Below are 25,581 nucleotides of genomic sequence, written 5' to 3' on the forward strand. Positions count from 1 at the left end.
ACTAGTTGTTTCTTTACTTAGTTACCACATATTCAATTACATAAATCAAGATTTGCGTACTTATCAAGATTCTGAAAGTGAAATTTTGTAGTGTGACATGCTTTATTAATAACTTAGTTCATTAACTTAGTGCATTATATCTAAATATGATGTGAACAAAGCACCTAACCAAATAAATAATAGTGCCTTAAACAATGCATGTGTTAATAAATGAAAAAAAGCTAAAACAGAAAAACGACATTCCTATGCATCTAGTCCTGGGAGAGAGGAAAATGGAAATGATCTTCGGGATACTGAGTTACAGTCTTCACACACAAGCCCACCAAATGGTAAATCTCAAGGTATTGTAGATTTTGAAAATAAGTTTATGGCTGTTATTAACAATGGGGACATAGAAGAGTTTGAGAAAATCATCGTTGATTTCATTCAATATTTGGCAAATGCTATTAACAACTTGTCAGGTCCTAGACATCCCGCAGTACATTTTTATAACAAACTTAAAGCCCATAAAGAAACAAGGCACATTTCCCACTTCCCTATGAAAAATCCTGGTAGATTAGCTGCAAAAAAACGAAAACAACATAAAGAACGACATCAATACAAAGTGGCTCAGTATCAGTATTTTAATCAATGACGTAAAGTAGTGAGAAACATAATGAATAGTCAAAATAATAAAATGTGTAAAATACCTATCAGTAATATTTCTGAATATTTTACAAATAGATTTGGTAAAGCAAATGACTTAACACCACTAGAGCTTATTGATCCTATATCTTCAGAAGAGGATATTCAGATATCTGAACATGATATAAATATGGCAATCTCAAAAATTAAAGTTGACACATCTTCTAGTCCGGATCGTGTAATCATGAGAACAATCAAGGAACTAAAGACTAGTAAAGTACTTTGTTTACTTGCTAATGGCATGTTGAAGTTTATAAGATGTCCTCATGTTCTTAAGACAGCTAGGACAATTTTACTATTTAAAGGTGGTGAAGAAGACCAGTTGATGAACTGGAGGCCGATATCAATATTTTCAGTAGTGAGAAGAATAATAGAGAAGGTTCTTGATAAATTTCTCCGCAATTTTGTTAACTTGACAAATCAGCAACGGGGGTTTATATCTATACCTGGCACTCATATAAATTCATCATTATCAACGGGTGTCTTCAGGATGCAAAATTGGGGCAGAAGAACTGTTGCATAGCTTTCCTTGATATAAGTAAAGCCTACGATATTATAGGATCTGAGCATTTAAAACGATCTCTCTACCATGTGGATATGCCAAACAATCTCAGAGACTTAATTATTAATTTAATGGAAGATAACATTATCAAAATAGAAACAGGCTTAAATAAAAGTGCTGACATACACCTTAATAAAGGAGTAGCTCAGGGTTCTCCTTTATCTCCGGTTCTCTTCAACTTGGCTATTGATAATATTCTTAAGGAATTAACTGAACCTGAAATAGCCCAAGAATACGGTTACCAGTTATCTCCTACTGTTAGCCCTGTCTCAATTCTTGCCTTCGCTGATGATTTGGCCCTCATTAGTAAGGACCTCGAGTCAGTTTCTATATTAACGGATTTGACGATTCAAAATTTATCAAAAATTGGTTTGAATATTAACCCCCAAAAATGTAGTCTCATTAACATTAAAAATGGTAATCTCAGCCAAGACACTATCACTTTGAATTGCGGAAATATAATTAATTCTATTGAACTGGATGAAATCGTCAAATATTTGGGAATTACATTTTCTGCAGAAATTGTATTTGATCAACCAAGTATTATTCGAACTTTTGGTAAAGATATTGACAAGTTAACCACCACTAATTTACTAAAACCTGATCAAAAACTGAATATTATGAATCAGTATATCTGGCATAAGATCATTTATTCGCTCCAAAGTACACCACTGAATAAGATTCCAAAATCTTTCTTACACGATATTGATAAAATTGTCCAGACAGGTGCTAAGGAAATTGTGGGTTTACCACACAATTGTCTGAATGACATGCTATATGCTCCGAAGAATCTTCGTGGCCTTGGTTTATTTAATGCTGAATGGGAAATACACCTCCAACACTATAACATTGCCAGAAGTCCTTTAAAAATAAATGACGAACATATCCATTTCTATAGGAATCTTGAAATGGATAAACAAGAAGCTCTTTCACAATTTAACATTCCCAACAACGCAGAAGCACATTCGATGACAGGCCAAAGTTTAAGATCTGAGTTACGGCGGAGGTCGTTTAATAATTGGTGTAAAGGCAAAGGAGTGGTAACTTACAGTGAAGATCCAAAAAACAACTCTTGGATTAGTAATAGAAGAGGGATATCATCCTCAGAAAGGACCAATGCCATAAAGATGTCCACAAACATCGCAGCAGTAGGATCGGTGCCAGGTCGTTCCTTTCAAGATCAAAAGTGTCGTCATCCAGGATGCAGCGAAGTAGAAACCTTTGGGCAAGTTTTGGGTTATTGCCCTAAAGGAGAACTATTGAGGAACAATCGCCACCATAAAGTGAGAAGCACCATTGCAACCACTCTTTGGAAAGCAAAGTGGGAGGTTTACGAAGAAGTGCGCTGCTTGGCTGAGAATGGGTCAACGAAAAGAGCAGACATTATAGCCATCGATCGCCGGAATCAAAGAAGCCTCATTCTTGACCCCACTGTCCGTTTTGAGAAGGATGATCAACAAGCCAATAACGTTAACGATGAAAAGAAGTCTATTTACAACCCATGTATTCCTCACTTCAGTGAGAGATACAAAATGAATATTAATACATGGGAAGTGAAAGGACTTCTTTTTGGCGCTAGGGGAACTTCATTTAAGTTAACCAAAACCATTCTTTCTCTTATATTTTTTTTCTAATGAGGACATTAACAAAATTTGTCTAATGATATTGAGAGATTCATTATCCATTTTACACAATCATTTGTATAATACTACGTAATTTTTTTTTTTACTTCATTTCATTACTCTTCAATGTATTTTCATCTTATGTGTTCTCCGAAATCAAATTGTACTTTATTTTTTAATTTATCATTGTTCCATATTCTCTCCACAATCATAATGTATTTTTAATTTAACCTCTGCTTTGTATTCTGGATCCTAGTGGTCAGCCGTAGATTTCGGCCAGATGTCCCAAATTGTGGAATTTGTGTGTGACACCACAATTCGACTGAAAGAGAGGCACTTTCCCAGAAAACTTCCACATAAGGGGAATAAGGCGATACCGCAAAGGTGTACTGTGTGTTTCAAATACTTACTTACAAATGACTTTTAAGGAACCGCAGATTCATTTCCGCCCTCACATAACTCTACCATCGATCCCTATTCTGTGCAAGATTAATACAATCTCTATCATCACATTCCACCTCCCTTAAATCCATTTTAATATTATCCTCCCATCTAAGTCTCGACCTCTCCAAAGGTCTTTTTCCCTCTGGTCTCCCAACTAACACTCTATATGCATTTCTGGATTCGCCAATACGTGTTACATGCCCTGCCCATCTCAAACGTCTGGATTTAAAGTTCCTAATTATGTCAGGTGAAGAATACAATGTGTGCAGTTCTTTGTTGCGTAACTTTCTCCATTCTCCTGTAACTTCATCCCTCTTAGCCCCAAATATTTTCTTAAGAACCTTATTCTCAAACACCCTTAATCTCTGTTCCTCTCTCAAAGAGTCCAAGTTTCACAACCATACAGAACAACCAGTAATATAACTGTTTTATAAATTTTAACTTTAAGATTTTTTGAGAGCAGACTAGATGATAAAAGCTTCTCAACCAAATAATAACAGGCATTTGTTATATTTCTTCTGCTTTTAATTTCCTCCCGAGTGTCATTTATATTTGTTACTGTTGCTCCAAGATATTTGAATTTTTCCACCTCTTTGAAGGATAAATCTCCAATTTTTATATTTTCATTTTGTACAATATTCCAAATATGGAAAGAAAAGACACTGTGTTTTCTGCCATACGTGCAATGTTAAACCCTTTGTCAAAGAATGCTTTGAAGCATATCACACCAAGGAAAACTTATATGGTAATGTGGACTTCATAATATTATTTTACGAAGCTTAGTAATATTACGTGAAAATTTCAAAACTTGGTAATTTTTTTCGAGTTAGAGCCATTTTAATAAACTACTACATTTTTCTCGTTCATACATTTAAATTCCCACTGTTCCTGCACTAGCGCCAAGTTTAAATGCCTGCCATTGGCAAAGGACCAAGTTAAAAGTTTTAATACTAACACAGTACAGTTAAAAAGTTATTAATTTAACAAATCATTAGCGAAATATTATCTATGTTCAGCTGCCTAGAGTAGACAAACATAACCAGCCCAACAGTGACATACCTATGTATGTATGTATGTATGTACCTGTATATAGTTCTGAAACACTGGAAATGTTAAGTTTCAGGATACAGAGGAATAGTAAAACAGTCTGTTGCTGATCACATTCACCATGAAAGCCAATATGCACTTTCATAGAGTGATTATGTAACCAAATAACCAACTGAGAAAATAAATCTGAAAATAAATTTGTATTTCAAGTAACATATACATTCACAATTAATACACAAGAAACATAAATATTACTTCCCTAAGATGTTCTCATGAATGCACTTTCTTAGTCTCAGGGGTTTATTTGTTTTCAGATTTATCAATAATAGAAAAAGTTAGTCTTGAACTTTTTATAAATACAATGACTGAATACGAAGTTTAGGTTTTGTGAGGTAAATCACTAGAACACATCCATGTTGTCACATGTCACATCTAGAAAATCGTCTTCATTATAACTTGCAAGCTGCCTGCTGCCAAGATGCTCAGTCAACTCAGGTACTCCATCACTACTATTTTCTCGTCCATCAGTTACTGGAGAAGGTGGTGGATTGGTCACACCATCAGTCTCACAATTTTTGTCGCGTTTGATCTGTAACTCTGACCGAGTTAAGAGTGTTGGTAGGTCTCTTTCCTCTAACAAGCCCTCTGGGGAAAAAAGAAACATGATTATATGAAGCATTCTGAAAACTTGTATCAATAAACAAAGTAAACAATATATTCAGAGTTTAAAATTTCAAAGCTAATTTTTCCTTTTGTTTACCCACTTGTTCATTTACTTTTCCACAATACTTCCTACTTAATGTAATATGGTACTAGGTTTCAGTGTCTGTATCCATTGACAATGTTAGACTTTTACATAGTTTTTATTCTTACTTCCCAGTAAAAACCAATCTCTCCTACTTTTTAACATTCATTATAATTATAACTCAAAATTATTAGAGTTTAATATTCTGGCATGGTGTAGATGAAGACATGAAGTTACATAATTTTTATTGAAAAACAACCTCCTGAATTTACTGGTTGCCATTAAAGACAAGGTAAAAAGAACAATGATTTCAATAAAAGAAAACTGAAGAACATTAGAACTAAATCTGTAAAGGAGATTGATATTAAATAAATTAAGTTTCTCATGCAAAAGATTTTCTGAAAAATATACAGGTGATATCTCAAAATTGTAACTGAACCCCATACAACCAAAATCACTTTTTCACAGATGTTCTTCATGAGATGCCTCCACATATCTGCCAACTACTGAGGTATGGTACTGTATGCACCAACCATCAGCCCTATTACTTCTATTTCCTGAAGGTAGTATTTGAATGTATAACAGAAAATTGCTGACTTCTATATATATACTTTTTTCTTGGTTCACCTCTTCTGGCTGAACTCTGTGATGTTCGAATAGGACTGTTGTTTGTTGTTGTTTAGTCAACTGTCCAAAGACAGGTCTGAACCTCACAACAAGTGATACCAACATGGTACCACTTATGAGGCAACTAGGCCAGAAGATAATGGGATAGGGTGGCCAGTTTCTTTCCCCCTCCATTGCATTCACTGCTGATTAGCTACATATTACCCTAATCAGACTTCAGGTGCATACGAACAATTGAAGTATGCCCCCAAACAACGCTGTATAGCACATTTTTTAAGATTTTGAGTTTTTAATGGAACATTGATGTATAGCACACCCTACACATGGAAAACACACTGGAATGTCGAATATCCATCCCCAAGTGGCAGTAATAGACATTTGAACCACTTCAGTGAAACAATGATGTATAGCAAACAAGATGGCGGATGCAGGCAGTATGCATGTTTCACCAAGCGATGTAAAAGTCTTAATATGTCGAGAAAACGCAAAATTAACATGTCTGAGTGGAATGATATCAAACGGAAAAAGCTACGGGACTCTGGAAAGCCATACAAAATCAGGAAAGGCAAAGAGGTGCCTGGAAAAACCCTTCCAAATAAGATGAGTGGAACAATGCTGTATAGTGTTATTCTTACTGCAGTACACAAAATTTTCGGTCACCTGATTGAGTAGTTTGTGTACCATTGTTCCAACCACTCAACACAACAAAAACAAGTTGCATTCCGAACAATGGTACACAGACTACTCAACATAGCAATGAACCAACATGACTACAAAGAAGAGCTAAACACAATCAAATACATAGCACAAGAAAACAGATACAACCCCAACACAATAGACAACATAATAAGAAAAACAAAACAATCACAAAAAAAACATAAGAATACAACACAAACACAAGAACACAAAAAATACATCACACTAACACACGAAAACAAAAACACACACAAAATAGCAACCTCATTCAAGAAATTAAATTACAACGTCGCATACAGAACAAAAACATCTCAACACAAACAAACAAATACAACCACACAGGCGTATACAAACTCAAATGCAACATCTGCAACAACTTCTACATAGTACAGACAGGCAGATCATTTCAAACACTTTACAAAGAACACATCACAGCCATAACAAAATTACAAAACACTTCCACATATACAGAACACATCATAAATGCTAACCACACCTACAGAGACATCAACACAGACATGGAAATTTTACACATCCAACCAAAAAGCCAGGATCTAAACACACTTGAACAATACGAAATATACAAACACACAAAACACATCCATTCGAAATTCTCAACACACAACTCAATTTCAGAACACACAAACTCTTTGACTCCACATTACACTACACAAACACACCCCCACAGGAAACACAAACAAAAGGCGCCAAGACCAGCAACAACCAGTTCTGAAGATGGTCGATAGCAGCTGAATCATGTTAACAAGGTAATATGAAATTTAACACAAGAAAGAAAAGTTACACGTTTTCCGAAGTGATATAGTGTTAAAAGTTGTGTAATCAAGATGTAAAAAGTAATTACGGTATTTACATGCTACAGAACCTTAAAGTGTTATATGCATTATGTTATTTTGTGCCTTTTCTTTGTTTTTAATGTTTATAAGATCACAAACCCATGTCTTATTAGTAAATGTTCATCAATAGAAAACATACAGCATTGTTCCACTGAGTAACATACATCGTTGTTCCACTGATATTCCTTATAAAACTACTTCAATTTTAAAACATTCAGTAGTAGACAGCTGATTAAGAGTTCATATGTATTGTGATGTTGTAATGTGCCTGTTTCCTTGACATACGGATTAAATTATTGTTTATTTTTATGATAATATTGTTTTATGTCTCTACTGTAAAAAATGGAAAATGTTCTATACAGTGTTGTTCAGGGGCGTACTTCAATTGTTTTTTCTCTGACACATATCGTCAAGTGAGATGTCCTGCCTGATAATAGATGTACATATCATCCATAACCTCAATCAAAGGTACGAATCAGACTGATGAGTCCAAAATAAGTCCCTGTGTGCTGTTGTACAGGGATCTATCTGGCACAAGAAGAATCTCGTTAAGTGAGTAGTTAGTTTTAACTACTGAAATGAGTATTTTTTTAGTGACTGCATTTCAAAAAAAGTCTCTTTTATTATTGTGCAGTTCCATATTATGTATCATAAACTACGAGTTTTTTGTGTTTACATGTTACTTGATCCTATAAGAAGGACATATGACATTTAAATTCCATGTGCCATGCCTCTTTAAATTTAAATGCCTCTGCTCAGAGACACACTAACAGAGTCCATATTTTCATGGGAAAATGGGTTTTTCTTACAGTTACTGCTGCATGAACTTTCCATATAAGGCTATCCTGCACTTATGAACTCACTAGGAAGATGTTTATATGTTTATACAATACCACTCGGGCATCAGTCTTCTAAAACATCGTCACTAATTAAGTGCAGGCAGACATGGGTTATGTTTTGAAAACCACTGTAAGGAATATTTGGAGACAACTCATCCTGATCCTGCTTCTGTATCAAGCTGACAGCTTGGAGATCTTACGGACTAAGTCATTGCACTAATTTTGTTCATGGAAGTTACACTGCATAGGAATTACTCATTAAGTACATATATAGGGTAGAAGGTAACCTTTTTACAATCCTTCACACACATAACAGATCATGTCATTTGGGAACATTTTGTCATATAATATTTTTTCATACGACCAATAGTTTTTGTAATATTCCGAGAAAACGAATGTTGCAATATTGTAGACAGCAGCAGTGTTTACTTTGCGAGATCATTGCATCCCAGCATACTGAATGCCGCTCCAGTCATCTACTTGGCAGGAGTTTTGAGAGGATGTACACACATACCGTTTTGTAAACAAAAACATCTGTTGAGAATGCAGTCAAATCAAAATTTATGTAATTGTAACATGTTAATTACATGAACTATGTTATTCATTATCTATGATGAAGCATTTGTTATTGTACTGCTTCAGCACTAAATTTAATACAAACAAACACGTTGTTTCCATTACATTTTAAGACAATTTCATCAATAATACAGTAGAATGAAAAATTATGCATAAAACAAAATTAATCCTTTAAATACAGTATTTTACATTGAGGATCACATAGTTGATGTCACTCTAACTCAATTACAATACAATGTTTGGAAGAAATAAACTACTTTGAAACTATATGAAAATGATACACATTAATGTGAGGTACACGTTAAATTTTGTACACCATTCTCTACAGTGCCTTTCAGAGGAATTGTTCAAAGTGTCCACCAGTTGCGTGTCTACAACTTTCACACTCCTGATCCAGTTATCTGTCACAGTATATGCGAGCAGCTGCAGCGGCATTGTGACCAGTTTCTCCATAAATTAATAACATGTCCAGATACTCATGATTAGAAAACTGTGGCATCTCGTGTTTCAACTGCTTCGAACTACACGTAGTCTGCAACTAATGACGAAGTGAAGGTAAGAGTATCGTCCGCTCTGTACACCTAGTTCAGCCACATGGTTTGCGTACGTAAAAACCAGTGTAGCCAGCATGTCACAGCCCTGTTCCCATGCAATGTGTACACGACTATTAACGCGATTTATTCGAAATCTGTGTTATTTTCCAAATACTACTGTAACATGGCCATACATAGCTTACTCTATCATCCTACAAGAGATAAAAATCCAATTTTTAGCGGTTTCATTAAAAACTTCATCATAATTTCAAGTTACAAAAGACCTTTTTTTTTTTTTTTTTTTTCGAAAACTATCCTTCTGGGAACAAAATATTAGTCTTTCTTGTTAGTCATAATTCGAGATAATTATCATATCCCAGAAGGATTGTAAAAGATTACCTTACACCCTGTATATCAACACTAGAAATGTCACATTTATTACTCTGCAAATCACTGAGAATATATCTACACTGGAAATATCACTTTATTACTATGCATTTTTTGTTTAAAAAACCACTATTTATGTGATAAATTCGGAAGCAAGGGACTGCACACAAGCCAACATTACAGTCTTTGCAGTACACTGTGTTTCACATCTCACTTTTCCCCTTTGCTGTCAGTTCTGGAACAGCAGACAGCACATTGTCTTGTAGGGAATTCCTTTTATTTCAATTGGAGGATGTGGTCAGGGAAATGTCTCTCAGTAAGTCGTGATATCAAATTTGAACTTGTAGTAGGACATCCCTGTTTTGGGAGTCCGAAGTTCCGAACAATATACTTCAATTGTTTTTCCTACAATTTTAATCTGCATTGTAGCTGTGTTTTCCTACCTCCTGTTTGTATAAAACGAAATAGTTCCAAGCTGCCTGATCATACAGCTGAGAGAACATTTTCTTGTAGTGCTTTTTCCCTCTCTTTCTCATTGTAGGGTAGTCTCGCAGGTGCTGATCTACCCTCTCCACACTGCCCATCATAGCATTATAATCCACAACCACTTTAAGTTTCAATTTTCTAACCATGCTTTTCTTCCACCTCCACAACCTCAGCAATGTGGGCAGAACTCAGTAACGTCACATTATTTTTGTCATGCCACTTTAGACTTATTACTTTTCCTCTCTGAAAAGCAATTAGGCCTACTTCACCTTTCTTCAATTTCTTAGATTTCATTTCTGAAGGCATTATTTTCTTCTCTGTCTCCTCATTGTTCCGTAAGTGGCAGTGGAATTTTTCACAAGCTCATCAAAAGTTGAGACGTGTAGAAATTGTCAGTCATGAGACAGTATTCCTTACCCAAGAGGAGTTTCATCCATGTCATAACAATTTGGTATGACACATTCATATCAGTCCTTATAATGATTGTCTAAAATCGTCTCCTTTCTGGTGTAAATTATGCTTGACCATAGATAACTGGTTTTTGACTCGCATAGCATATAAGTTTTTATGCCAAACTGGGCAAATTTCAGTGGAATGTACTGAACTCACCCCAGCTTACTTTTGTACAACATAAGGCTCTCCTCAATTGAGTACCTCAGTGGAAAACAGCAGATCCCAACTCGCCGTCAAAATGTATGTTTCACTAGAATTGTACACTGCTATGATCTAGTAACATATTGAGAAACGAGTTGTTATGTTTGGATATGTCGTTTGGCTGTAATCTGTATTCTTTGCTTCTGCAAAACTGCTTGCCGCTCTCTAGCCTAGTGGAAGATCGGCATATCCCAACCAGTCTCAGAATGGCGTCCGTAACGAGTGGAGTGGCTAAGTTGCTGCTGTGAAAGCTAGAAAACGATCACGAACTTCCCAGGATTGGGTAAAGAATAAAAGAAAAATATGTAGAAATAGAAGGGAGGAATATATAAACGCATCGCACAAGCACGTGTTAAAAAGTGTAGGGTGAATTTGGTCTCATGTTGTCGAATGCCCGAGTCAGTATGCCAATACAGTAGCCTTACCACCTAACAAAAAGACACGCTCTTTATGGAGTTCTATGATATGGAGGACTACAACAGAAAGAACACCTACCTTTTTGGCCTTATTGAAAAATGTATGAAGAGGAAGGCTTATAAAAAATACAGAGTGAATCCAGACTATTCGCAAAGAAACTGGACTTACAAGTACTGTGTTCCTATTAACAATCGGCGGTTTCTGTGTTCCAGAAAGCCCTGTTGTCAATATTTTGTGTGACAGTACGGAGACTGCGAACAGTACGAGGTACGCCTATTATTATTATTATTATTATTATTATTATTATTATTATTATTTAGTACTAGTATTATTATTAATTTATTAGTATTAGTACTATTATTATTATTATACGTGTTTCCTGTGTGAGTTTTACGCGGTTTCCCCGTTCTAGGTAAAAACATTAATACGACACCAACGTCTCCAAAGACGGCATGTCTCACACCTTCGCAAGATCAGCGAGTTAGGCACACAAGTCGGCCACACAAAATCAAAGATAAGGACAAAGAAGAGATCAGGAAACACATAGGGTCATTTCCAAAGTACCAATCACATTACAGCAGATCAAGAACCCCAAATAAGACGTACATCTCAAGTGTCCACTCTATTCAGGAAATGTTTAATTTGTATGAACACCATTGTGTAAAGATGAACCTGAGATTATTGAACTCCGTTATACGTATGACCATCAAGATGAGTGAATGAAATAAACAAAAAGAAGGGGTGCAAGCACAGTGATCACTTTCAACCCCAGGTACCCAAGTGGCCACTGCATCAAGCTGTCCAAGTATAATGACCTAATGAAACTCTTACCACTAATTCCTCCTGTTTATCATGACTTTTACAGAAATTTTAAGACTGTAAATAACACAAGTACGGGTGAAAACATCGAATTTATTGATGATTAGACAGAGTTTGAGTAGTCATATATATGCCTGTAATGCTATCTTCAAGTTTGAATAAATACTGATACACTATGTTTACATCTATGGCACTAACGATTTGCAGTCGTATTTGTACATCTGTCTTCTTTCCTATAAACCAGGTTTGATATATGTATGTCCTATACATCAGTAGTAATTTACATTAAACTTTAACTGCAATTATCTCACAATTGCTTTGAGTTGGGATCAGCCATTTTTCCACTGAGGTACTCAATTGTTACATCCCTGTCAGGTGCATACACATCGCTAAATCTATTGTTCAGATACACAAAAACAGGCCAGATTTTTTTCAGTTTTGGACAAGGATGCGTGGTAGCATCATACTGTCTATGTAATGTAAATACTGCTTATTAGTGAAAATTTTGCATATGACATAACTCCTGGGAAAAAAGAAGTACGCACACAATCTCTTTTAATTATGGTTTCCGAATAATTCCTTGAAGCAATAGAGCTAAAAACACTTTAATTTCACTTTCTGTAGTTGACACCCACTCTCTTCCACATGCTTTCTTCTTCAAAATTTTGCCTTGCAAGCACTGTTCGACATAAATGTTCGTTTTCACTGATACCTGTCTAGTAAGTTCTCCAACGAAAAATAAATCTATAAACTCCAGTACACTGTCAGGATTATGTTCACATTGACTCTCTGAATTTGAATTCAGGTGGTGTTGGGTTCACATTAGAACAATCCAAAATACACCACTGCCTTGTGGTCACAAAACTAACCTCACTTCCATCACTAACCTTCTGAATGAAATGAAACACTTTTACTGCCTGATCCATTGGAAGAAGTACTGTCAGTATCACTGTCACTCATTTTGAATATTATTAGAAGACTAGGTTAAATATAAATAGTCAATTTCAAAGGAACGCCATATAGAACTAGGAGCTAAATGCACACACTTGAATAGTATCACATCTGGAGAGCTACTGTTGGAAATGTTTAATCTTTTGGCACCTAGCGTCATCTTTAGTTGACAGTAAATGTGAAGTTGGAAAAACCAAAAGTCTATTTTAGTCGTAGCATATTTGTACATCCCTGTTTCCACCTCTTAGCCTTGAGCAAAGGTTATCATTCATTCCTACAGCATGACATAATCTATCCCAATGTTTATAAACTGGGTCTCTTGGGTCAACCTTTGTCGAATCTGAGACTATTGCTCAACAGAAATATCAAAACAGACTTTTTTCATACACCAAATTCATATTTTCTCGCCACTCTTCATGGTTCTGTTTTACTTTACTAATAAAACAATAAGGAGAGTGTCAGTTTACACTTTCTCGAGCTGGGTGTCTAGCAACTTTTATATATGACTTCATGGAATAGTGGAATGCATCGCGTCTGTCTTCATGTCTGTAAACATCAACATTCCACACAGTGACTTGAGCACATAGTCTAGTTTGCAGTCATATGATACACAAAACTCGATAAAATACACCACAGTCCACGAAGTCTTCAAGAAAGAAGCAAAAGTCTGAAGGACAGCCTGTTATTGTGAAGAATACTGAGGGAATTCTGAATGAGTTGGTTGCCGATACTGACTCCGAAGAGGAATGTGATGTAGACAACAATGATGTTTTAGTAAGACAGTTATTGTCAAACTATTAGCAACAGAGGAGCAGGAAGAGGAAGAACCACAACCTGGAACCAGTACTGGTGGTAGTGGTGGTGTTGGTGGCGGCGATGGCGGACGTGGTGGCGACAAAAACGGGTGTTCTCAAGGGAAAAGCCTACGTTCACGAATTTATTGGGCTTCAAAGTGGGCTGAAAATAAAGGGAGGCACCCAATATAAACAAAAATAGTTCTCCTTTGTCTGTCCTTATGCTGTTCTTCACAGAAATTTTTCAGCTGCTGGTGGAACAAACATATATTACTATCAATATTTAGACATACAAGATGCAGGACCAAGCCCTCTCCCTAACATTACACTGCCAGAAATTATTACTTTTGTGGCCATTATTTTACAAATGGGACATGACATACGAGACAAACTGAGAGACTACTGGACTATTCTAGAACAAAGTTACACATCATTTTATAGGAACACCATGAAACGTGACAGATTTCTACACATACTGAGATTTTTGCACTTCGCTCACAATTCTAAACAACCTGACAAGAGAGACAAAAATTATGACAGACTTTGGAAATTGAGAAATATATTTTATACACTCAACAATGCATATGCTAAATATTACAGCCCATCAGAGCACTTGGCCGTTGACAAAGTAATTGTCAAATTCAAAGGGAGGGTTATTTTCAAACAGTAGGGGATTCATATCTGGTGAATTTGGAGGCCAGTTGACTGGGTCGACATCATGCCTCCTCGTAAACCATCTTTGAATCCGGTTGGCAGTGTGTATTGGATGATTATCCTGCTGGAAGAAAAGTGTTCCTTTTTGATATCATTTTCAGGCGGAAGGGATCATTACATTTGCCAAAATGTGTTCGTAGACTTCTGCCGTAAACTGCCCATGGATGCGTTCCAGAAGTCCTGCCCCATCGTACGACATCCACCCCCAACACGCGACCCTCACGCAACCCAACTTGTTAATTCATCTCACGAAGCATTCATCGTATCGGTGGCCATTCATACAATAAACTAGGGCAGTACTATCGTTGCTATTGGAGACAATTACCTCGTCGGAGAAAATGACATTTCTCCAATCGAAGTCCTGTCGGAGAGTAGCATACGCAGAATGCTACTGGAGACAATTACCTGGTCGGAGAAAATTACATTTCTCCAATCGAAGTCCTGTCGGAGAGTAGCACACGCAGAATAACCTATGCAAACCAGGGCAAGGAGTTATTGTTTCTGTGCCATCTTCAAGTGTAATGACGAGACAGAATGTTGTATTAACAGATAGCAGCAGTATTGCTTGAAAGAGAGAGGGAGGTTTATTATTTATTAGAGTTTGGAGAGAGAGGGAGGTTTATTATTTATTAGAGTTTGGGCATATTCTAAGAGATATCGCCACATAATTATAGCTTTGCGAGACACATATGATGACAAATTTGTAATAAAAAAAAAGAAGATTGGGGGAGATTCGAACCTTGAGCTACTACTACCACCAACCTATTCAATAGACCAATGCCGTAACAACTTACGCTACTGTGACTGTTAATATTGGTTCGCACAATAAGTGGTTTTCCTGTTCATATTCGCTCTGGTTGATTTTGTATTTATCAATTTTATTATTATTTCACTCTTCAAGGGCCCTGATGTATCTAGAATCAACCCGCCATTCGATTTTATTACATATTTTAGACTCTTAAACAAAATACAGCAAATTTAAATGGTTTAATTATGTGTTACCTGGTGAACTATGGCTTTGACGAGACGAGCATGCGCAATGTTATGTCTCTGGAACTTAGAAATTGTTGGCCAGCCCATTCTTTTTGCCGTTAAGTGTACCTTGAGACACAGGGTGATGTACCTTGGGCCATAAAATGACATACCTTGGGACATGGTTCAACATAATATTAATGTAAGTAATATTTTACTAAGTTTATATTTCTACAAAATACAGACAATTTACTGTTTTTAATTATTATTAATGATAAATTTTGCCTTTAAATTTAATGTAATAACAATAGTGATAACATTGCTATGTTTTAAAATAATTCTCAATTTTCTTGACAGGAACCAATATTAGGCTTTCCAATTAAATTAATTCCTTATTATCCAAGGGCATATCCTTCAAATGACATTTTGAAAACATATTTCTTAGTGCCCCTTAGGCTTGAATCTTTTCTTTGAGAAGGTGGGTAAGTTTGATCACAATATCCTCTGAAGGAAGATCAACAATTTCTGATTGCTCATCATGTAAAACAAATTAAATTGTTATATTTAGTAAACTTCTTTAGATACTGAACTTCAAATTCTGCTTCACAAATTGTCTTACAAATTCTACCGACAAAAAATTTATAATTAGTCTCTCTTTCCTGCCACACAAATGAGAACAAAATTTTCTTCTCTTATTTCTTCTAATTTCGTTCGAGCAGTGTAATTTGCAGTTTAAACGGTATCTTCAGATGATGATGTCATCATTTTCATTAGAACTAACACATTCCTTGGCTCCTCTGCAGTCTCTTCTGAATTATCTTCTGGATACAGAACTTGTGGCTTCAACTTCTTCTTTTCTGAACTTTATTCATCATATTTCTCTTCTCACTCAACCTTCTTTTTCTTTCTTCTATTTCGGTTTTCTCTGGAGTATCTGTTAAAGTGCTTATCTTTCCTTTTTTAGAATTAGGAGTTATTCTTTTCCTGGGAGGAGAATAATTAACTTTGTCGGGGTTTGTCTCTTGATTTTTAATTTACTACATGGCATTTCCACTAAAGCTGAAACCCCATAAAAGTTATTACTAAATACTGTTTTTGATTACTCATCATAAGAGTAACTTATTTACAAAAATATTTATAATCTAATGAGGTCCACCAGAAGACAGTTGTCCCCAGGTACACCATCCCTAGGTACATCAGGAATCAGTAAAAATATATCTCAGCAAGTTTTCAAGACTGAGGTACTGAAAACATGGATTCGTAGCTAGAATAACAGGGTTTAAAAATATAGATTTAAGTTTTTAATTGTGTATCTAAAGAATCAACTAACAATAATTAATTAATTTAAACATTACTTACTTTTTGCGTTCAAAAACAGATATTTTTAAATAAAATCTCTCCAGATTGCTTCAAAAAGTAAATCATTCACAGAACAGCTGAATGATGAAATTAAAGTGATCAACTGTGAAAACAAAAATTCCACCACGTAACCTTGAAAATAAGAGAAGTGTCCCCAGGTACAACAGCTTCCTCTACATACCGAAAAAACAAACGTTTTTGCATCAAAGTTTCAAATTGTGTGACACTTTCGGCTATAATATAACAAGAGGGTTTACTTAAGGAAATACGCACAGACTGCCACAAATGGCATGTTGGCAACACATGCGACTGTAAGAAATCTGAAATGAAATGTTGAGGGTTTAGGACATAAGATATTTATGGACAATTTCTTTTCTTCTGCCACCCTATTTGATGACTTAGTCACTAGGAAAATAAATGATTGTGGTACAGTGCAGCCAAACAGAAAGGCTATGCCACCTGACTTCGGACCAACAAAACTGAAGTTGACATACGTGTTAGGACTAGGGAAGGGTTGACTGTAACTTTAGAAAGACAAAAGGGAGGTTTATTTACTAACAAACATGCACCAACCACCATCAGAAGGAATATTGTGACGAGCACAATAATGCATTGAAGCCAGCAATTATAGAGAGCTCCAACTTACACATGGGTTATGTTGATAAGAGTGATCGAACGGCAAATAGCTATTCAATAAGTCGGCGTACGTTCAAGTGGCCAAAGAAGCTTTTCTTCCACTTCCTGGACTTGACTGTACTCAATAGCTAGCTACATTTTGCTCTCTTCTTGTGGGACTAATAATAATTTTTTTCATCGAGACTTCAGATTCCTCTTAATAAGGAATCTGATAGAGGAAGCAGGTAAACATTTTGATCGCCCTTCCCAAGGCATGAGAGGAAGACCAAGACCTATTGTAGCAAATGTCACCAAACTTGAAGACAAAGACAGCACTCCAGGGAAAGGCTCCAAAGTTCAATGCCGTGCGTGTTCAGCTCGTGGAGTAAGGACCACCACAATGTATACTTCTGTGAAGTGTAACATTGGATTATGTGTAACTCCTTGCTTCCGAGACTACCACACGCAGCTGGAATTATAAATCTGCAGTCCCATGGATGTCACGGATTCTTTGGAAGTCTGGAGCCCAAAATTATGTGAGTAGTATAGAAACTTGTACCAACTTTTATAAAATTAGAGCATTTAATATGACATATGGGATTTTTAATATATGCTAGTACTTCTTTACAATTAATTATGATTTTAAGGAAACCGCTAAATCTTAATTAAATTTTAAACAGTAGTTTTCGAGATATGATTTTTTAAATTGGGGCATGCATTAAAATGGGATATTACAGCATTTAAATCCCGGCCAGATGCAGATCACAGAGGTATTTAAATTCTGGTGCCTAAGGGTTAAAAGTCTTGTGCCAGAGCTGAGTTCGGGCAGAGCTAAATTTAAATGGCTCGCTCGGACAGCCCACAAAAGACGTTAATAAGGATATTGAAATCTTTATATGTTGGAGATAGCCTTCCCACGAAATTTAGAAAAGGTCAAGACCTTTATATTTCTTGTCACAATATATCATACAGTCTGGCATATCTATTGACAACTGTACAATCTCTCTTGTTGCACTTTTAATCATTTTGTCAGCATCAGACAAAATTTTGAGGGATTTTCTTGAAATTGCATGTCAGAAAAGGATATATTAGATGAGGACAGATGGATGTATTTAGGACTGTGACCTTCTGATTTTCCATGAGGAGCAGTAAAGAAGTTATGAGTTGTAATCTAATTGAATGTCAATACCACAAATGTGTAGGAATTTGTTTGGTCTGAGAAATGGTCACAAAGGATTCTCCCACCATGGAGGAAGACTATAAAATCGAAATGGTAGCAGATAGTGAGAAAGTACGTTATCTCTGTGTGTCAATGAAGGCTCAATGAGAAAACGTATTTGCTCACCATCTCGCGGGCTCAGAATGACAAGGTTCTAGCTGACATTTTTAGCAAAATTCAGATTTTTCTTGCATTGAATTCTGCTACTTCACAGCTATCTACCATATAAATTATATGTTGATATCTCAATTACTGTTCGTGATAAAGTTAGTGAAAAGGTTCTTATCTGCATTGATTTTATTAACAACCAAACTTTTAAAATGCTCTCCTGTAAAATTTACTAAACACTAGATATAACCTTGTCATTCTGAACCCTCGATCTGTTACCATGTTGATTTTACAGTCTTCCTCCACGGTGGGAGAATCCTTTGTGACCATTTCTCAGACCAAGCAAATTCCTACACATTTGTTGTGGCGATTGGCCAAGCATGTAAGTTCAACTGCTGCTTCTATGTTTTCTCCAATGATGACAATGTCATCTGTGCAGCCCATGACTGCCACAGACGACTAATCAGGGTTTAGGGATTTTCTGTACTTGTGTGAGAGACCAAAATTGTAGAGGGCAGTAACACAAATAATAATGGCTAACAGTCAATATCTCACGTTTAATTCTCAATTTCAAAACTTTACACGATAAATGTTCCAGACGGAACTTCTCACTAAATTGACAACAGTTAAATCTCGAGCACATCTAACGAAATTTGTGATCAGTACACTGACTTGAGGTACATTTTCTTAAAGTCAATTTTTTCCCCCATTTTATCTACATCCTGCCACAAACTCGTTTCCATCATATCTGAATAACTTTGGTTGTTTAGAAATTCCGAGTGCTGGAAACAAACCTTATAAGCACACTCCAATGTTCCATATTTTTATTAGTTATTCAACAACGTTTTAGCAACTGTGAAGTTACCTCGCATCAACATCATTAGTAGATGGATTATCTCACATTTGCTGTACTGGTGGGGAAAACTTTAGAAAACCAACCAGATAATCAGCTAAACTCACGGCCAATCACAAGTCACGCTCGCTACCCCTGAGCTATGAAACGGTCCCTCTTTCACATTTTAAGTTTTTATGCATGAAAATGACTTCGTCTTCCCCTTCTCTTCATTTTATTTTTGAAATTAATAAAGAATTAAATACAATTAGAACAGTTCTTTTGAGTAGTATCCGACTATTTCCCTCCCCTATTGTATTAGTTGCCAATCCACTTTCTAGTATAATTTTATAAATGATAGTTTTTAATTAAGGATGTATGCATAGAGACAAGGTGATATCGCATTTCATTTACTATATATTAACTACAGTTAAAATAAAGGGTGTGCAGAACAATGGCATTGAAATCAAAGAAACTGTTTATAAGTTACAATATTTTAAACTTTAAAAATGCTATACTGAAAAATTTACAAAAACTAAGTTAACCTCATTTCTCTTGAACTTATTTCAGAAAAGAAGGAGATTATTCATTTCTGGACCATAAATTAAATTAAAATGCTGAAAGAATTAGGAATTGAACTAATTTTGAGATTGATGGGGAAATTGAATTGGAAAGATCATATCGACAGGATGAGTACAAAAAAAATGCCATAATAACTTTCAACTTTAAGTCAACCCAAGTAACTGAGGAGCAATTTTTCAAAAGTCGCTAAACAGCTTGAACTAAATTCGTCAGAAAATGGTTTTTTTATGACCAAAAAGTACAATATTTTATTCTTTTACTTTCATATTGTTTATTAAGGTACTAATGCTATTACGTAATTAATATTTTAAATTTATAAATAGAAAAGTGAGACTACGAAATGTACTGTTTTTTTTTTCAAAAGTCGCTAAATGCCAAGACATTAAAACAGGACATGTTTGTTAATATTTAAATCTTAAGTTTTTTCTCTATCCTTAAATCACTTTTTTTACATTTAATTTATATTACTAGATTCTAGTCTATGTTTTACTAATTTTTCGTCTCTGCATAACAGTTTGAACAAAATACCTACAAAGTAAAATACACAATAATAAATATTACAATTTTTTAGAAACACAAACTTTATTTATACAACAATAATAATAATTGAAGACATTATTACAAAAACAGGCCTAGTCATTTTTAATGAAATTGAGTTAAGGACACATTTGCTACTATTTTAAATGTTTATAGACTCCAAAACTGACACACATTAGGTACAATAGCCACAAGGATAAACACCAGTTGTACGGAAACAGCTGACATGTTGTTCTATTTATTTTTATTATTTTCCTGAAAAATAGCAATTTTGACAAGGGTTGTTTTTGTAATAATGTCTTCAATTGAATCACATATAAAAAAGAAATAAAGTCTGTACTTGCTAAAATAACCTGAAATATATTATTTCTTTCCTGAAGTAATCACATGTATATTTGTGCCTAAAATATTAAGTCTCAAGCAATAGTGAGAATCAATCAAAACATTCGTAGTGTAAAATAAGGAAAATTGTGGATTTTCTCAAAACACAGGTGCCTGGACATTCTGTCCAATCAGACATTCAATTTAATACGAATTTCCAGTAATATGTTTGTAAAATTCTTTAGCTAATGTTGATATACCAAAATATTTCATGAGGTTCAAGATGTCCTCCTCCTTACTGATACCTTCTTTGGTACAGTAGCTGTGTTCATTATTTCCTGGATACAGGTCTGATTTTAATGTCTCAACTTCAACATGATCTCCATTATAGGTGTAGGTCTACTTTGATTATCTTTAAGTCATCACTCGTTAAAATTTTAAATTGTAATAATGAAACTCGTTGAGTTGTAATTTTAGAGGGCATAAAAAGTAATAATACAAATAATTTATCCTTAAAATATTAGTACTATTTTCATTACTACACACAAGCTTAAATATTTTAACATCATCTTATTAGAATTAGTTTCATTATTTAAAACTAGGTTTCATTCTTGTAGTACAATTAGCGTCACTTATAGTTTCATTGTTGTCTCCACCAACGGGCATCTTCACTAGCTTGCTATGCTATAACTAGCTAGTAACTCATTCTTCTACAATAAATATATATATATATATATATATATATATTTTTTACATTGTTGATCTAAATATTAAATGCTATATAGTCGTCATATGTTGTATATTCTATTCTGCTTATAATGTAGTTAGCGTTTATCAACTTTTGAAAAAAGATCACAGTTTTCATCACCTTATAACAGCAGCAATAAACAACTTTTGCAAAAACTGATTTCACAGGGACATATTGACATGTAACCACCAAAAACTCAAGTTTCAAATTTTTTTGCATTTAGCAACTATTGAAAAAAATGCTCCTCAATTATAGAGGGGATCACAGTTCATGACAATGGCAAAAAAAAAAAAAAAAAAAAAAAAAAAATTGTGACACTTCCTTTTAAGTTAATAGAATACAACACTCACTTGCTCGAAATAATTCGATCATGGATTGCAGATTCAATAAATGTAATGTTTATACGCACTCAGAATATTTATCCTGATTATATATTGATAGGATAAGATCCAAATTTCCTCTGACTGAGGATCTGGCTGATATGTACATCTATTATCAGGCAGTACACCTCACTTGATATGTGTCAGAGGAAGAATAATTGTTTATATGCATCTGAAGTCTGACTAGTGTAATATAGCTAGTTGGCAATGTATACAATGGAGGGGAAAGGAACTGGCCATTCTACCCCATTGTCTCCTGGCCTAGTTGCCTCATAAGTGGTTCAGACCTGTCTTCAGACAGTTGACTAAACAACTACAAGATACAAATTTTGTATAAAAAAAAAAAGAATATTTGGACATTTCATGAAATTTCTCAAGCATGGTGGCCAGATACGAAATAGGTATGGCTATTATCATGGGAACTATTTTGGTGAGGAAAATTAAATATTTAAGCTATATTATGAGGAAAGGAGAAAATAATAGAGAAAAAAAATGTATAAAATTGTTGCACACTCCAAAAATAAAATTTAATTGGGTAAAACAATCAGAACACAATGTGAGCAGATTGGGCCTAAATTGAGTATGGAAAGAAACAGTACCAATGAATATAAATTTAGTACAGTAAAACTTCATGTATATGTTTTTATGGAGGTCTAAAGTAAAAAAAGAAAAGTATAAGTGAGAAAAAATGTGTAACTGAAATTACATTTAATTACATCTGAAATAGCATTAATAATCACTGAGCAACAAGAATTTTACTTCGACTTAAAATAATGTGTCCCTTATGGTTTGGTGTGCACTGAATCCGAAAATGCACTCTTTTCTTTGTATCACGTAAGGTTTGTAAGATATACTATGATTTCACTTTTCGATAAGTGCTCCCCCAGGAAACATGTGGCGCGGGTTGAGAGTATAAACCAAAACAAAAGCTAATGCATTTTATGAGTTTATGACTTATTTCCGGTTTCTTATGGTTGTTGGCATGTTCTTTTGTACTTCTAATAAATAGACAGACATTGGTCCCTTCTAATAAGTAAATTCCATAACTGTTCAAAGTGAAGTTTATGCAATGAAAAAACAAGGGTGTGGTTTTCAGTATTCAAAGGAAAAGTTTACCAGTTTGAGAGAAGGCAAATTCATTGGTCCACAAATTCACAAAAATATGGCTGACCCTTTGTTTGAGGAAAAATTTTCTGTTACAGAAAGAATGGCAGGGCGAGCTTTCAAATTCCCTTGGAAATTCTAGGACAGAGAACTACATAGAACTTGTTGTGGAAACAATGTTAAGTGCATATAACAAAATGGAGTATAATGTCTCTTAGAATACACTTTTTACATTCTCATTTGGATTTCTTTCCTCCTAACTTTGGAGCAGTAAGCAATGAGCATGAGAAAAGATTCCAGCGAGAAATATCCAAAATGGAAATGCGATACCGGTATAAAGGAAGATCATCCAGAATGCCTGCAGACTATTGTTGGTTCTTTGTAAAATACAGTCCCAGGTCTAGTTATAAACAGAAGTCATCCAGAAAAATATTTTAAATGTAAGTTCAAATCCGAGATTTTTCTCATGATACGCATGAAATATTTTCATTGTTGTGTTTTAAACTATGTAACATCATTTTTGTATCTAATACACATTTTTTAAGTATTATGAGGAATGTTTGATCCCTAGTGTGTTGTCATTTTATGAGTAGCAGTGAAAAATTAAAAACAAGTAAGTTTTGTCACAAAAAATTCAATTCAATTTCCCCAGAAAATGGTACGTGATGGGGCAATTTGAATTTTAAATTTAGATTTAGGGCACACATATTAATAATATTCACCTGTTTTCATTTCAGAGCAAGACAAAATGTAAAAATTTGTTGTTCAGTGATATAGGACAAAAGACTGTTAGAGGTTAGCTCATTATCTTCCTTGCACAACCCCTATGAATGTCCAACAATTTCAGAGATTGTCATGGCTTCATTGGTGATTAACTGATGATGTTTTTATCCACATCCACATAGCCATCAAATGATTCCCGATCTCCCAACTGCTCCCACTCATCACAAACAGGATCATCACTATCTTCACAGCCACCTTCATCAGTGTCGAATCACTGATAAAACCAAACAGCAACCTTTTCATAATACCAGATTGAGTCTACTGTAAAAAATTTTCAGTTTGGAGAGGTGTTAGGGTAAATAAAACTGTTTTATTCAAATCAGATGTAAAAATTAAAATTATGTAAAATATGAAGGAAAAAAAAACGGCAGTAAGGAAAGGGGGCCCAGCTATAAAAAGTTACGCCACTGGTTAGGGTAGTTGTATTCAGTGCAGTCACAGCTTTGGCAATGGATCCTCATTGTTTAAAGAGTTCCATTTCTTTCCTCTGAACATACATCTTCTCTCCCCTCTCTGAATTGATTCTCCCACTGGCATGTAACTGATTTACTGAATTTCCAGGAATTTCAAAGCCAGCCACATCTTAACAATGAACATCTTTATTTTTTTCTATACAAGGCGAAAGGGATATAATTGCATTAATTTGAACTAGTAATAAATACCAATAATAGTAGATAAGTTCAAATAACTGTTTCTCTATCTATAATGATTCTGGAAAAAATCGAGTTTCTATTGAGAGAACACAAAAATAACTAATATTGAATTTTTAGTTCAGTCACTTCAAGGTGTGGTATGCCTTATCATTAGTTCCTGATGTCTTAAGTACCAGAGGTGGTCGTGGCAGAGAAGATGTCGAAATTGTATTCAAGTAACAAGAATCCTACCATAGAAAGTTCTGAGACTGCTGCTGCTAGGACAAAATGGACTTTTATATGGAGTCCTTTTGTTGCCTGTTGCTTGCTGTGTTACAAACTAAGTGAAGACATCACTGTCAATGAACAACTGTTCGCATGCAAGGATCACTGCCCTTTCATACTATAGTCTATATGAGCACCAAATGAGACAAGTTTGGAATCAAGTTTTGGCTGCTGACAGAGCATGTTGTAATGCATCTGGCAGAGTCCTACACTTCTAAGGGAAGAAATATTACATGCAACAATTTCTTCACGACAAAATATCTTGGAGAAAATTTGAAATGCAAGAGTACTAGCATGGTTGGTACACTGAGAAAGTCCAGAAGTGAAGTTCCTCCATCAGCATGATCGTCTAAAGCATCCTTGCATAGTATCATAATTTACAAGTCAGGTGACATGACCCTAACGATCTAATAGGGTAAAAAGAACAAGAATCTGCTTCTGTTGAGCACCATGCATAATATAGTTACCATCAACAAGCAGCACCCTAACAGCTACCTGAGACAGTGGTGTTCTACAATGAAACCTAATGTGGTGTCGAAGTCATAGACCAAATGGCTCGACTTTACACTGTGAAATACAGGTGTTGTAGATGGTCCATGCACGTTTTTTCAATGTGTTGGACTTGGCAGCAATCAATGCATGGATACTCTACA

The 25,581-nt window shown here is 35.0% G+C and overlaps 1 protein-coding gene across 1 annotated transcript in view; it reads right to left on the bottom strand.

The window, feature by feature from the left end:
• Positions 1–4,540: 4,540 nt before the first annotated feature.
• Phax (phosphorylated adaptor for RNA export) overlaps positions 4,541–25,581 on the bottom strand; it is an 84,060-nt gene continuing 63,019 nt past the window's right edge. The window contains exon 5 of the mRNA XM_069845773.1: positions 4,541–5,004. Coding sequence (XP_069701874.1) covers positions 4,760–5,004 — 245 coding nt within the window. The 3' untranslated portion in view covers positions 4,541–4,759. The remainder of the gene's footprint in view (positions 5,005–25,581) is intronic.

The sequence above is a fragment of the Periplaneta americana genome, chromosome 14 (genome assembly GCF_040183065.1).
Source record: "Periplaneta americana isolate PAMFEO1 chromosome 14, P.americana_PAMFEO1_priV1, whole genome shotgun sequence".
In the NCBI taxonomy this organism is placed as follows: Eukaryota; Metazoa; Arthropoda; class Insecta; order Blattodea; family Blattidae; genus Periplaneta; species Periplaneta americana.